We start from the raw sequence: 15,024 nt of genomic DNA on the forward strand, positions 1-15,024 counted from the left end.
CAGGCACGTTAAAAATAAACTGTCCGACTTGTCGTTCTATCCTATCTAACGTTTGTACAGATTATGGCCTCTAACAGCATTGCCCCTTTCGCCTCGGATCTGCCTGATACATCTCTTTCTGCTAAGGATCTTTCAACTGAGAACACCTCGTCAGAAGTCGCCCTAACACCTCCAAGCAATACACACGATTCGTTAAGCATGCCTTCTGAAGCCGCCGAAACCAAAAACCCCGTTAAGGCTTCCAAGGTGAAGCGGCGGCGGCGGAGAGAAGCTGTCGAAAAGATCGATGGTGGCGATGACCGCGAGACAGACTATTCCTATGATTCCTCCGACTCTTGCTCCTCGGCCTCCGCTAGCATCCAATATAAGAGTCATGACTCTGGGGATTCGTCTAGCTCCGAGGCCGAGTCTGACTCCCGTTCTGGAAGAAACAAGACCAAAAAGACGAAGAGGGAAAAGCGCCTTGGTCACCGGAAGCGCTCGGACAAGAAAAAAACCCATCGCACTCGCAAACAAGCCTTGCGTTCGGCCGGCGATGATGATTCCTCATCAGAAAGCTCGACGTCGAATACCAGCTCAGGTGCTAGCTCTAGCGGTGAACAGGCCAAGGAGGAAGGCACGGACGAAGTCAAATGGCTGCGGCAGCAACTCGAAATTCGAACCGCTCCAGCGCCTACAGCCGCTAGCCCGCAAGGTTATTATCTTGTCCCTATTTCCGGGTGTGCTCCAACATCTACCCCACAACGTCCGGGCCTGGCCCTAGACAAGCCCCGTGTCCCGCCTCCCAAGAAACCAATAAGCGACAAGAAAAAGGGAGCATCAAGAAAAGCCTCAAAGCCTAAAGACAAGAGTAAAAAGGGCTACCGTCGCGTTGACAGTGTGTGGGACAATAACCTGCATAACTTCAAGCTGCAGGAAACCAAAGAGGCTGTTGTCGAGGACAAAGACGATCCGGAATACGCGTTCCAAGTTTGCCGTAGCTTCGACACAGATGGGAGATACGAGTTTACGCTTGTCCATATAATGAGCAAGCCTCTACAGGAGGTGGCCCGGCACGTCATTGGCAACATTCAAGGCGTCAATCTGATGGATTCCGTTCCCAAGCTGAATCCCAACACTCTTTTCTTGTGAGATCCGTTTGCCACATCCCCCTTGAGACCTCTAGCTCCAGCGTTTTGGCATTCTCGTGTTCCGTATTATTGTTAACTAATCGCTTATCTCATAGATATCTGGATGACTTTGAGCAGTATGCCAAGGAGCTCAAGCAAATGACTCCGGAGGGGGACACTTCCAAGGAGCGGCGCAAGAATAAGGCAAAGCTCAGTACCAAGATGGATCATCTCAAGTGGCTCATCTCGTACGTCAACGAGGACTACTCGTCCCTGAAAAAGAGGTAAGTTAGCGTGCAACATCATAATTACTCCAAACGTTCGTTTTCTCATCGCCCATCTCTCTATTTAGCCTTGCCACCATGTTGTCCAATGGCCTCATTACCTTTGACCTGATTTGGGCGCTATGGAAGCCTTCTACTATTGCCTATACATCTACATATGGCTCGAACGATAGCCCCCGGGCCTTTAAAATAAGATCTTGCCAGAAGCTCCATCACTTCAACTCGGGCCCCTTTTGGCTCGTGAGCGGCAAATATTTGGATTTCAATGGCAAACATTTCGGCCATTGCTCTATGCAGGAGAGGATCGATGAGTTCCATGGAGCCCGCAAGATCACCAGTCTCCCCGTGTACCCGCTCCGCTTCCATAAGCACAAGGACGCCATCACGGAAAAGCTCATTGCTCGGGGCAAAGACTTTGTCGATCTGTGCGGCGTCAACTATAGGGAGTACAAGGGAATGGCCTATTGCAAGCGCAAAAACGATATTCTGCGGGTCAATGTTAAAGGCCGTGTTATGGTCGATGCTGCCACACATCGCCGCATCAATCCGAACTATGATTCTTGCAATATTCCGCAGAGGGACGGTTCCACAGAATCGGCAGACGACTACGGGGAAGAGGAATCTAGCGACGTCGAAGATGGCTCGGCCAACAACTCGAATAGTCGCCTGGATGAGTTTTACGGCAGGACTAATCCCCAAGCTTCTGCTCGCAAGTTTGAGCTTTTGAAAGAGGGTGACACTGCTGGGAAGGCGAAGTCTTCCTTCCAGGAGACCGAGGCCAAGGGAGAAACAGAGCAAGAGAAGGAAGACGAGGATGGGGAGGATGGGGAGGATGAGGCGGAAGGAGAGGACCAAGACAAAATGACGCACAAAACACATGGTTCCGCGGCCCCGAAGAAGCCCGTCTTTTCCGACCAGGACTATCTGATTGCCTCGCCCCTTCTGCTTGGCTTCTCCTTCTCGGAGAAGCTGTGGCTAGAGTTCCTCGTCTCGAAAATTTCGGAAATCCAGTGGAACGCAAACGCCTACGAATCGCTTGTTCTTGCACCCAAAACCAAGAGCATCATCAAAGCCCTTGTGGAATCGCACAAGTACAACGCCGCCGATAGCATTGATGACGTCATCCTAGGGAAAGGAAAGGGTCTCGTTGGTGAGTTGGCAGCTAGAAGCCGCAATGAAACTCTAATATGCCAAGAGCAATCAAGACACTAACACCACTTCGAAATCTAGCCGTACTCCACGGGCCCCCGGGCACGGGAAAAACCCTTACAGCAGAGGGAATCTCGGAGCTGCTCAAGTGCCCACTGTACATGGCTTCAGCCGGCGAGCTTGGGACTTATTCCCGATGTCTCGAGGGTGAGTTGCAGAAGATGCTGGATATATGCCACGCTTGGGGCGCTATTCTTCTCCTTGACGAAGCCGATGTGTTTTTGGAGAAGCGCAATCTCCATGACATCAACCGAAATGCCCTAGTCAGCATTTTCCTGCGGCAGCTAGAGTATTTCCAGGGGATTTTATTCCTCACGACGAACCGGGTCGAGGTGAGATTTCATTTTTGATGTGAATGTAGTGCGCGCGCGACTGAACTAACATGTCCCCATCTGTCGCCTAGACTTTTGACGATGCGTTCCAGTCCCGGATCCATATCGCCCTCAGATACGACAATCTCCAGCCGCGAGCCCGCCAGGCCATCTTCAAGATGTTTATCAAAAAGGTCCAGGACCAGAAGCCAAGCCGCGAGCTGGAAGGCTGCTCCGGCACGCCCTACCAGTTTACAGAGGACGACTTCGAGACCCTGGGCAAGTGGGATCTCAATGGCCGCCAGATCAAAAACACCATCAGCACTGCCCAAGCGCTGTCGATCAACAAAAAGGAGAGATTCTCTATGCAGCACATCCGGGAGGTTTTCAGTGTCCTGTCTGCGTTTGACCAGGACTTGAAGGGAGGACCGGGCTACGAAGAAGCTATGCGAAGCTACTTTTGATTTTTAGAGGGGGAGATTTACACTTGAAATTAGGCTTAGGCTTTCGTTATTTTTGTTCCTCTTTTCGTTGTTTAAATTGCATAATAGTTATCGCCAGCTTGTTGAACACATCAGCTAGTTAGTGTAGAGGTTAGCAAACCTCAAACAAGACATAGACAGTGTTAGGGAGCGGGTGCTACTTGCATGTTGGAGCCGGGGTGAAGAGCTAGTAGTCATGGCTGCGGTCCTTGGATTCTGCCCAATGCTTGAGACTGCCAATCCTTAGTACCCCTCGTATATTGTATATTCTCAGTCTTCACCTCCACGCCTTTCCAAAGCTCTTATACCTCGTCCGATAGTGTTATGCACAATAGGCAAGCACGGCTATTTTTAGTTGTGGCCTCGGTTGCTGTAGGAGGCCCACTTTGGAGGTGTAACTGGCGGCTTGGGCTGATGCTTCCTGTTTCAAAGTTCCCAAGGACAAAGTCCTCGCTTGTAAGGCATTTTCCTACTTTATTGTTTGTTTGTTTGTGACGCAACGGTGCACAGACGAGGTATAAATGTCAAACAGAGACTTACATAGGTATAACCCAACCCGGGCTTATTTCTACAATCCGCCCAGGCCATTGCTTCGTGCCATCAACAGCCGCCAACTCCTCTCGAACGAACCATGAATCCCAGCTTCTTCTGGGGTCCAGCCCCGGCCCCTCCTCCTCCACCGCATCTGCATTGTAGGCCAGGCCCACCAGGCTCCTTCATGGGACCGCCTGCTCCTTCTGCCAACGCAGCCTTCCAATGCCCCCACCATATGCCACGGCCAGAGCGGGGCCGACAAGGAGTCCATAGAACCCAAGTTTATGTTGGTATCAATCCCAGCTCTTGCCAACACCAACAGCGACAGCCAGGGCCACAGATATGCAACTGCAACTATTGCTACAATGGCGAGGACAGACATACTTCCATATCCCTAACACGCCCTCTGTTTACAGACATCAATCCCAACTTTGTGGCAGTCCCTATTTGCGACATGGAGTATCTCGTTCTCCGTGAAGTCTTGCATGAGCATCTGCCCCGCATCTCACTACTCCCACGCGCGGCGACTCTGAACCCCAGGGCTGCCCTGCCAGATGATCTTCCCTCCTTCCTGCCACTGCATTTGCAGCCCAGCGGTGCCGTACTGCTCAGCCATGCGTTGGGCTTCCTCTTTTGCCACCTTGAACAGCTAAGCACAGATAGCGGGAATGGCAGACACGACGGCAATGGCGCCCTGGTAACCATTACTGCTCGCTTACATCACCGGCTTTCCCAAAGCCCCACTACGGGCCGTGCGTGTAGCAATATGCTGAGTCTTGTGGTTGCACTGTGTCTGCTCCTTGATGAAAACCGGGGCTTTGGGTGCTCTGCAGCCCTGGCCGGCGAGGTGGGAGCGTTCATGGCAGATCTAGGCGCGGTTTTGCGGCGCATCTCACGGCCTGAGGACCATGTGATGAAAGGGCTGGTGATGGCGTTTGCACGGGTCTTCAAGGGCGACAGCAGGAGCATGGGACTGTTGCGACGACTGTGGGACTATCTAGAGCCATCGGAGAAGAGAGACATAGTCCGCCTAGTAGAAGAACAGGGCAGGGTCAGCACAACTTGTGATGCTCTAACAAGGTTCATGCAAGGGCTGAATGAGATCCAAGGCGCATGTGGTAGGGTTGACCAGGGTTAGGCCATTGATTGGTTGGATCGTTGTGGGAGAGCTGAAAATCGCTGCAAAACCCCCTTTAATGGTCTCTATTGACAAGTTATACGCACTTGCATTCTCGTGCATAACATGAAGCAGTGGGGGACGGGGCAGGGCCACTAGATTGTGTTGGATAGTATGCAAGAAACCACGGGATTTCAATGGCGTATAACTAAGGAATGGGGCTGGCGCCTGTTAGATTCTTTGGGGCAACCAACCACAAAATAAATAGAGATAAAAAACAGAAAAGAACCCTTCAAGCAGGCTGGAATTATTGCAAACTATTTGTTGTTTAGGCATTGAAATGGTGCCTGAAGGTCCTATCAGACAAATAGTGGATCCAACACAAGGCCTAAGAAGAAAAGCAACTTCCTTTTTTTCTGTCCCCAGTATTCTCCCAGCCGCCTGATATTGGCGTACCCTAGCTTTTTTGCTCCTTCCTTGGCGGGAACTGGACCCCATCAACAGAGGAAGTCGCGGTGTGGTATTTAGTTCAGCGATACTTGTATGTAACCATCTACTTATATGTAACTATATCTGCATCCTCAACAGCTCAGCGTGGCCACGTCAAGGTGCCGAATCTCTGTTCTCTTGTGCGCATTTCTCTTCCCTTTTGGGCATTTTTTTCCTTTTTATTTTCCTTCGTCTTCTATCATCTAGCTGTGACTTTTTAATGGCCTGCTCCTGAAGCTGGTGCCTCCCCCTTTTCCCTCGCCTTGGGTCTTTCTTTTTCCTTGTCTTTACTACTTGTCTCTCTTTCTCTCTCTCTCTCGAGTCTCCCACCGCTCCGTGCTTGTCCCACTCGCATTCGCTCGCCCACTGCTTGCATCTCCACCTCCACTTAAGATGTCCACCGCCCAGCCGTTGACGGTCGTATCACCAAAGCCAGAACCCGAGAGTCTGACCTCGGTATCGTCTCGGGGCCGCTACGATGACGATAGCCGCAACTACAATATAGCCCCTAGCCACTCGCCGCCCCCATTGCACAACACCTCGCACCAGGCTACTTCCGCGATTTCCGGGCACGGCATTCCAGCCCCAAAGACGCCAGACTTCTATCAAAATCGCCCCCCGCCTCAGCACCAGAAACAGGAGCAGCAGAACACGGAGGAAATCTATACTAGTAGTCGCGGCTACAGTAACGCAGAAGCACAACGTGTTCCTGAAGCTCCGAGGGCATCAGACGTGCCGCCATCTCACCCACAGGAAGAGTCTCAATCTCAGTTCCAGTCTCACACCCAGTCCCAATCCCAATTCTACGCGACCACGGGTCAAGCCTATGGACCGCCTCCGCCAAACCCTCAGTATGGCGGTGGGCCTCTACCGCCCGCAAACCCCTATGGAGCCCCGTACTATCCATCAGCCGCTTGGGTCCCCTATCCCGGACCTCCAGCCATGTCTCTCCAGCCACAACCTCAGCCATCGCTGACGCGGGCTGGAAATCACTTTGTCGACGAGCTGTTCGACATTGCCGATCTGCGTCGTAATGGCCGTGAAAGTCTAAAGGAGTACATGACCCTGGTGACTGAGGCTACCAAGGTCGATGCATACCGCTACGATGGAGCCCTTATGCAGCGTATGATCGACAACAGGGCTCAGGCCATCAGCATCCTCGCGACTTTGCGGCAATACCTTACAGAGGTCACGCGGTCGTCCGAAAAATGCCGCTTCCGGTCTTGGCTCACCGGCCTCGTCGCGTGGGTTCCCCGAATTTCCTGTCTTGTCTTGTCGCTATTCCTGCAGGTTGCGCTAACTACTCCCAGTGGCTCTATCATTCCCGTAATCAAGTCTGTGTTTCGACGGCTTGCCAAGAACTACCCGCGCCTAGAGGCGGCCAATGACACTGAATATGCCTTCAAGCGTAGCCGCACCCTGACCGACTACCTCAAGTCCTCTGTCTTTGTGAAAAAGCGACTGGCATCTGTGTCAATGTTTCTGTTTGCCGTGCTGTATGTGTTTCAAAACGAGATTCTGCTGCGTGTGTCGCGCACCATGTACAAGCGTGTGCGAAAGCTCTATGACAAGGTTATACGTGGGCAGCACATGATTACAGAGGAGGACCTGACAGTGATGGACGGCTGGCGTTGGCGTGTGATTGCGTGGGGGGCATGAGGGTAGTTGGCGTGGTGGGTGTCGGCATAGCAGAGACAGAGCCTTGCTGCCACTGCATGCATTCTATTGTCGCATCACGAGAATCGGCCTTGTAACGACTAATGATGACTATACAGCATGTTAGATTAATATAATAAGCGTAGTGTTTGTATCTTTGAATTGGGCAGCGAGTTGTGTGTGACTGTGGGCGCGAATGAATCAAGTTTTACGTTTTTATCTGGTAAAGTCCAAGCGCGGGGCAACTGCCATCGGTATGGGGTGGCTCAAGTTCTAGTGTTCTAGTGTTCTAGTGTTCTGGTGTTCTGGTGTTCTGATAGTTACTTTGTGCTGTCTGGTGTCAATTTAGCCTTTCATCTGATTATGTTGTCTGTCTCCATTAAGTTTAGCCGATAATACGCCGTACACTCTAGCATGAAACCTAGTGCTAGCATCACGCGACTTGCGAACCTGCACCTGACGACTTGTCCTTCTTCAACTATGTCGAAACGCAAGCACAGCTATCATGGGCAAGACGCGCTGGAGCTGGAATCTAGCCATTCTTTTCCTCGTCCTGGACCCGAGTCTCTAGTAGATAAAGACACCAAATTTGCCAATCTCTACAAGACAGAGCCCAACTTCCGCGAGCTTGCTGGGCTGGATCCAGCGTTCGCACCGTAGTATGTCGCAATTCCATCGCCATCTATCTAGACACGCTTTTATCGGCCAGCAGCTAATGCCCCTCGGAGCTTGAAACATGGGTCGATAAACTTTTCCAGCCCCGATGCTGTTATGCAATTGACAACGACTTTGCTCTCCCTGGATTTTGGACTTCGGGTTGAGTTGCCCCAGAGTAGACTATGTCCGATGGTGAGTAGGATTAAGAACAAGATAGTGGTGCTTAAACTGTAGAGTACCGCCCTCTAACATTGGGTAACCCATCAGGTTCATAACAGACACAACTATATTCTCTGGCTTAAAGATTTGGTTGATTCGTCATTACCCGCTGGCTTCTCCCAGAGCGACGTTGTTGGTCTTGATATAGGCACTGGCTCGTCCTGCATATATCCCCTTCTAGGCTGCGCGCAGCGGCCGTGGTCCTTTATTGCCACTGGTTGGTCTTTCTTTTCTATGTTTTTGGGGCCTAGGCTTGGACCGCTAATGTGTGTGACATCTAGACATTGACCCTCTTAATATTCAGAATGCGCGTGCAAACGTTTCGCGAAACGGGCTTGACACGCGCATTCGCATCGTTCCCCGAACGCAAATGGACCCTCTTGTGGCTCTGAGCGACTTCGATCTACCCAGCCTTACGTTCACCATGACCAACCCCCCGTTCTACGAGTCGCTAGAAGACCTGAAACTCTGCGCTGAGAAAAAGTTGCGGCCACCATTGACTGCATGCACTGGATCTGCCGTCGAAATGGTAACTGTCGGTGGCGAGTCGGGTTTTGCTGAGCGTATTCTGACCGAGTCGCTGGAGCTCCAACAAAAGGTGCGTTGGTATACTATCATGTTCGGGAAGCAGTCTAGTGTGGAGACACTGGTCAAGAAACTGCGTGACCACAAAGTTAGCAACTATGCTAGCACAGAATTTGTGCAGGGATCGCGCACTCGGCGATGGGCCGTGGCCTGGAGCTTTTGCCCCCAGCGACCAGTGCAAAGCTCGGCCAGGGGCTTGAAGGTCCCGGGGTGGAAGGGGATAATATTGCCCCCGCTGACGGAAGTCGAAGTGGCGTCGCTTCCGAGTGGTGTGAATCCGTGGCGTGTTGCAACGACGCTCAGGGAAACACTGGAAGGCCTGGATCTGAAAGATTTCAGCTGGGATATGAAGCGCGTTTGTGCAACAGGCAAAAGCGCGCAGAATGTGTGGTCGAGGGCGTATAGAAGACGCAAGCAAAGAGGGGAAGACACTACGCTTAGTAACGGTGGCCCTGACCCCGTGTTTGGCTTCAAGGTTTGGATTTCGGTGGGGGTGGAGAAAGCAACGGTATACTGTCGGTGGACGGAAGGCTACGACGAGACTACATTTGCTAGCTTTCAGGGCTATCTCAAGACAATTGTCACCAAGGCAGTAGAAGATGGGAAAGATAGGAGCAAAGGAGATGAGCCACCCTCAATGGGATGAAGCTAGTTTGATATTATAGTAGCACGGGGCGAGCCATGTCATGTACGTGCGATATATACGTGTGGTAATTAAATTTACAACCAGAAAGTTAGTGTAATAGCCATGCTGTAGGCTAGCATCCAGCCAGTCTTCTGTATCTCAATGGAGGCCGCATTCGAAGAGTTGTTACTGGTGCTGTTATTGCTACCACTGCTGCTGGCGCCGTTCGCACTGGAAGTGCCGACGGTAGAGACAGTGGGTGCAGCATCGGCGCCAGTGGTAGTAGCAGAAGCAATCGAAGCAGAATTGGAAGGCACAGACGATGGCGAGGAAGCAGCAGTGATGGTAGCAGTTGTGCTATCATCGTCCTCATCATCCACGTCGTCCATGTCGCCGGTTGTCTGGGGATCGCTAGAACCAGTTGCTGTCGCCTCATCATCGAACCCATCCAGAGTTGCAAGAGCGTCAAGGAGGCTGCTTAAGGCATCCAGCGTCGGCTCGGGAAGGTCGCTGAGGGTTGTCGTGATTCCATCCTCGCCCACAATGCCCAAGCACGTGTCATCTGTGCAGCATAAAGAGAAGCCCGAATTATAGTCATCAAATGGATTCACACAAATATTTCCGGCCGCGCAATAAGTGCCCATGTCACAGCAAGATGAGCCCTCTGGGATACAGGCATTCCCACAGCAAGTATATCCGGTTTGACACGAGCCGCTGCCGTCGTTGCAGCACTCGCCACCTTGTGGGGCGCAATATTCGCTATCGTCGCAGCAGACCTCGTCTTCATGGCAGCAGCCGGTGTCATCTGAATGTCAAGTGTTAGAAATGTCTGTCTATGCATTGAAATAGCGTGTTGATGTTTCTTGCTTACCATAGCAGGCGTATTTTCCGCTGTCGCAAGTGGCGGAATCCTGGCGACCCATCAAGCGACTGAGCGTTATTTTCGTTAGGTCTCGCTTGTTGGGCCCGGACTCGTCGCGGCCAGCATAACGGCCAATACCAGGGGAAGCGCGCCATTCAGCGGGTAGACTACGCACGGCCAGGCTCTCGGGCTGGCTGCCTTGAGCGGCTACGCAGGGCAAGATAGCAGCCAAGGCTAGCACGGGACGGATAACGCGGGCGAGTATCATGGTGTACGATGTCTGGGGGATGGTGGGAGACTAGGAGTTGTGAGATGGGAACAACAGCCTGTGGCATGGGGAGCCGCGGCCTCTTTTATATGAGAACTGGCTGGGCTAGCCGGTCCAAATAGGCATCTAATGCACCATCTCCCTAATGGACTCCTTTCTGCCTGGTTCTTGCTATACAATACGGGCGAAAACATCACAATCCTTTGCAGACTATGGATGGATGGATGTACAAGCAGCACCAGGACTAAGACTAAAATGGGCATCCTTGATCCTGGCCCTGTCAAGGTGGTCAGGTCAGGGGCCGCCGGAACCCCTGAGCCAGCAAAAAAAAAAGCTAATAGCTTGTCAGGGACGGCTCAACAACAGGGGGAGTCCGTATGTGGTGTAGTTGTAATGGAAACGGTTGATGATAGTATCAATATGCTTGATGCTACAGGCTGAGATGGCATGAGGCATCAACTAAGGTTAAGCTTATATAAGATCAAGCTTGGCGGAAGGCAAGCTGCCTTAAGCTAGATTCTTTCAAGACTATTATGCTGGCCTTTTGCAAAGATACATACGCTACATACGCTACATGCACTCCACCATGCTGGTGATCGTAGTTGAGCACTAGGCGCTTTCTTCCTCGCCATCTTGACATAATCTCAGTAGACTGAGTGAATAGGGGCCGGGTTTGACATGGCCTACTGTTACTTGTATATCCGTTCTTGTTTCTGTGTTCCCCTTGCTGTTGTCGAGCACCCCACTGTATTATTGGCTGTGGTCCGCCGGCCCTAACCCCATTTGGCTACCACATAAGCCAGGCGGGCTGCCCCTCCCTTGACATGTCACATTGGAGCATTGCAGCCTGAGCCTGCCTCGTATACGAGTGATGGCAAGTAAAACTCTGTGCTTTCATGCATGTAGCGTGGTGCTGTGACTACCCGATAATGAGAGCATAGCCCTGAAACCTGTGCTAAGCAAGCTGTAAGTCAGTACGTGGGTAGCACTAGGCATAGCCCTGTGCAATATGATGTTGCTTTTCGCCCTTCGTCTTTTGATTTGCTTTCTGCTTTGTATTTTCTGCTTCCCTTTTGTTTTCTTAGTTGCTACTATAGCCCTGGATATGGTCTGGTCTAAGTTGCAGTGTGGGTTTTGCAATATGCTCATCTTGGGCGTGGAAAAGAAAGGGGGAAGCTGACAGGCTTCGGGGGCTGAACTGTAGTGTGAGACAATGTCTACTACAAGGAGGCACTCACATTAGGCCCCATTGGGTGGAAGCGCAAGAAATTCGCTGGTGGTGGCAAAACCACAGGATTGGCAAGATTAGCAGAATCGGCTTCTCTGCGGCGGCAGTGTTCGGCATGGTTGTTTCACGGCAAAGATTCTTGCCCCGAAAAGAATATCGCCGACACTCTTGGCTTGGTGTTGCTTTGACCTTCATGCTGACCATGACCAAGTGGCGGGTGCTGCAGTATAAATATAAGCCAGTGGCAATGCCTGGGGATACAGCGAGTGCAAAGGATCCGGACCTCCGAAATCCCCTCTCTTCATAGATGCCACCCAGTTATTCCTCATATATTTACTCGCTGCCTCTGTTTCAGTGCTGGTTGCTAGAAGCGAGCTCCGTACTACATGATTCTCTGTGTCATCTGTGTAAGCTTCTCTTTACTTTATAGGGAACCCAACTGCTACTATTCCTTCCGTTCGCTTTACTGTGCTTCATAACCGCACACCTTTCACATTTCACTCGCTCTCTTTTCCCTCTCTGGGTCTCGCATTACGACTGCTATTATGCCCCCTCCTTCAAGTCATGCTCGAGTTTTGCTCACAGGTAGGGCTCTTGTGGCCGTCGCCTATATATATACATCCCTGGGCTGTCATTCTGATCAAACCTTTCTCTAGGTGGCACCGGCTTTATTGCATCACACATCCTCGACCAACTTCTTGACCTTGGGTTAGTCCCAGCCCTGTGAAGCCATGGATACTTGCTCCCGACTTGCTAACTATGGCTATATGCAGATACCTTGTCACGGCAACTGTCCGATCTTCTGAAAAAGGAAAAATACTTCTTGCTTCCCTGCCTGAGAAATTCCAGGCCCAGGTTGACTATGCCATTGTTCGTGATGTTGTGGCTGAAAATGCATTTGACGATGTATGTATTCACAGCGAGGCGACTGTCCCCATCCCATCCCCAAGGTACCCATGCTTACCTTTGTGCTCTGCTTCAGGCCGTCAAATCCGCGCCCTTCACCTTCGTCATCCACACCGCCATGCCATACCACACGAACTGCTCCGACCCTGTAAAGGACTTTATAGACCCCGCCGTCAAGGGCACTACAGGCATTCTTAGCGCAGCACACTTGTACAGCCCAACTATCAAGCGTGTGGTGCTGACGTCGTCGTCGGCAACAATTTTGAACATAAAGAACCATGAAAAGATGTACAACGAGGACTCCTACTCCCCATTAACCTTGGAGGACGCTATGGAAAACCCGCATTTCGCCTACAGCACTGGCAAGGTGTGTATATTCCCTACTCCGCTCTTGTGTTTTAATAGAGTAAAGACAGGGCCAAGTCCTAATTCTAACAATCTTCTGCTTGCTAGACGATTGGCGAGCGGGCTGCATGGAAATTCTGCGAGGATAACAACCCCTCTTTCGAACTCTCAATGATCAATAACACCTATACCTTTGGCCCTGTCCAGCGATTCCTCACATCCCCTTCTCAGGTCAACACCTCTAACCACTGCATTCTTGCCATGGTACGGGGTGAGATGAAGCACGCTCTTGAGCCCACTGCCAAAATTGTGACATTCGTTGACGTCCGGGACGTTGCTACTGCTCACGTCCGAGCCATGACTGTCCCCGAGGCTGCTGGAAAACGCTTCTTCGTCGTTGCTGACTACTTCACCAATAAGGCTATTTCTGAGGCCATTCGCGAGAGACTGCCAGAGCTGGACGAAGACCTGCCGCCACGCGACAGCCACGACGAGTTGCCTGCATGGGCCTATGGTTTTGACAATTCCCGTTCGAAGGCAGTTCTTGGACTGACGTACACTCCGCTGGCTAAATGTGTGGGTGATACGGCCGAGTCTATGATGCAGTTCCGTGAAGCGAATAAATGAATGATAGAATAGCGCTTGAGCACTGAAGACTTTAAACTTGGAGCGTATCTGATCTTGGTTGGAAGCGTGAAGGGTGATTCCAGCCGGGCTGGTTATGAGAAAGAATAGAGATTCGAAATGTCACGACTACTATATAGGTACATGGAATTAGACAAGATGGTTACACAAGCTTTTGATGGCCCTCGATAGCCAGCTGGTAGAGATCTTAACTGGCTGTAGCCTTTTAATGCGGAGAAAGCACCGCTGGTAACGAGTTGTTTGGGAGCTCGAGGTGATGTGAGTAAATGTGCATGGGAGGCGGCAATGAAGAAGGTTCTGTAGATTGTTACAAGTGGTATGATGGGCGTCGTGCTTGTCTGAGGGTCGGCAGTAAATACTCAATCTTTGGCACTTCCTAGAGAAAGGTACCTCCACACAAGTTTCTACAGTGGATAGAGTGCTAATGGGACGATACCCTGGCGGTAACCATAGAACCCCGGCTTCGTTCTCCATGATCCATGCACGATCGGTGCTTAAGCTGTAGTTGTGGAGGTCGAGTTCGAGGGTGGGAGTTTGATTGTTTGGCATAATTGCAGAGGGGGTTAACATATCCGAGCAAGATTGTAACTGCTAGCCGTGAAAGAGTCCGCGAGAACACTCTAGAAGTGGCGTTCCTGATCGCAGAACCAGTGTCATCATAAAACCCTGATGCCAGTTTTTGCCCATCCATCAAGAACACCATTGGTGCTACCGGCCTATTATAGCCGCCAAGAGTGTGCAGACATGTGCTGGAAGTTGCATCCCAGATCTTATTGTCCTGTCTTCTGACCCTGATGCCAGTCGCTTCCTATCATTTGAAAAGGCCACTGATGTCACATTTTACTATGGCCCTCAAGAGTGTTCAGGCATGCGCCAGTGGTGGCATCCCAGATCTTAACTATCCAGTCATCTGGCCCTGTCGCCAGTTGCTGCCCATCATTTGACAAAACTACTAATGTCACACCTCTTTCATGTCAAGTGTCCTCAGGCAACGACTCCAACTTTTCTCAACCATTGGCATTACCTCAATGCTGCTTGGTTCTTCCTTACGAAACTGCCGTCTTATCAAACTTTCGGTAGGACTGCGCACGAGAGCTGAGGCATAAACTTGAAGAGGCGCTACTTCAATGATTCCACCATGGTATATGAGAAAGCGATGAGCGTCTTTGACAATGTTCTGTGGTTGCTGAGATGATTTATGCTGCCGCAAATTGTTGGTTCCTCGTTTTTTCGGCATTCATCTTCTCACTATGAGCTCGCTCACCAAGCATAGTTGTAATTTTTGTAATGCTCTACCACCAGCGTTAAGAGCCTCTAGCTACTGAAGGTATTTTTCTTTGAAGAACGCCAGGGCTCTATCATCTTCACTGGCTACTATATCTACAAAGGAATCATGAAGATGACCATCCCAGAAGAGGCAAGGATATTGAATAGAAGCAAATGGATCTGGGCTTGGGGTCGAAACTTCGTTGATTAGGCACCCTGGAACCTGC

The 15,024-nt window shown here is 51.0% G+C and overlaps 6 protein-coding genes across 6 annotated transcripts; 5 read left to right on the plus strand and 1 right to left on the minus strand.

The window, feature by feature from the left end:
• Nucleotides 1-63: 63 nt before the first annotated feature.
• Nucleotides 64-3,377, plus strand: HOO65_100058 (aaa family atpase; the record flags this gene model as incomplete). The annotated part of the gene is made up of 5 exons (XM_071004641.1): nt 64-1,127; nt 1,226-1,393; nt 1,462-2,543; nt 2,624-2,934; nt 3,027-3,377. The coding sequence occupies 5 exons, from the start codon at nt 64-66 to the stop codon at nt 3,375-3,377; spliced, it is 2,976 nt and encodes a 991-aa protein (XP_070855835.1).
• Nucleotides 3,378-4,026: 649 nt separating this feature from the next.
• HOO65_100059 (uncharacterized protein) lies at nt 4,027-5,067 on the plus strand (the record flags this gene model as incomplete). Its single annotated transcript, XM_071001711.1, has 1 exon — nt 4,027-5,067. One exon carries the CDS (start codon nt 4,027-4,029, stop codon nt 5,065-5,067), a length of 1,041 nt encoding a protein of 346 aa, XP_070855836.1.
• An 861-nt stretch (nt 5,068-5,928) lies between these two features.
• Nucleotides 5,929-7,194, plus strand: HOO65_100060 (uncharacterized protein; the record flags this gene model as incomplete). Its single annotated transcript, XM_071001712.1, has 1 exon — nt 5,929-7,194. One exon carries the CDS (start codon nt 5,929-5,931, stop codon nt 7,192-7,194), a length of 1,266 nt encoding a protein of 421 aa, XP_070855837.1.
• A 477-nt stretch (nt 7,195-7,671) lies between these two features.
• Nucleotides 7,672-9,298, plus strand: HOO65_100061 (putative methyltransferase-like protein C27D7.08c; the record flags this gene model as incomplete). Its single annotated transcript, XM_071004670.1, has 3 exons — nt 7,672-7,850; nt 7,950-8,040; nt 8,372-9,298. The coding sequence occupies 3 exons, from the start codon at nt 7,672-7,674 to the stop codon at nt 9,296-9,298; spliced, it is 1,197 nt and encodes a 398-aa protein (XP_070855838.1).
• A 74-nt stretch (nt 9,299-9,372) lies between these two features.
• HOO65_100062 (uncharacterized protein) lies at nt 9,373-10,407 on the minus strand (the record flags this gene model as incomplete). Its single annotated transcript, XM_071004695.1, has 2 exons — nt 9,373-10,082; nt 10,149-10,407. The coding sequence occupies 2 exons, from the start codon at nt 10,405-10,407 to the stop codon at nt 9,373-9,375; spliced, it is 969 nt and encodes a 322-aa protein (XP_070855839.1).
• A 1,773-nt stretch (nt 10,408-12,180) lies between these two features.
• Nucleotides 12,181-13,513, plus strand: HOO65_100063 (putative NADPH-dependent methylglyoxal reductaseGRP2; the record flags this gene model as incomplete). Its single annotated transcript, XM_071004682.1, has 5 exons — nt 12,181-12,220; nt 12,292-12,343; nt 12,409-12,541; nt 12,618-12,908; nt 12,995-13,513. The coding sequence occupies 5 exons, from the start codon at nt 12,181-12,183 to the stop codon at nt 13,511-13,513; spliced, it is 1,035 nt and encodes a 344-aa protein (XP_070855840.1).
• Between the last annotated feature and the right edge of the window lie 1,511 nt (nt 13,514-15,024).

The sequence above is a fragment of the Ceratocystis lukuohia genome (assembly GCF_044167205.1).
Source record: "Ceratocystis lukuohia strain C4212 chromosome Unknown Supercontig10_pilon, whole genome shotgun sequence".
Taxonomy (NCBI): domain Eukaryota; kingdom Fungi; phylum Ascomycota; class Sordariomycetes; order Microascales; family Ceratocystidaceae; genus Ceratocystis; species Ceratocystis lukuohia.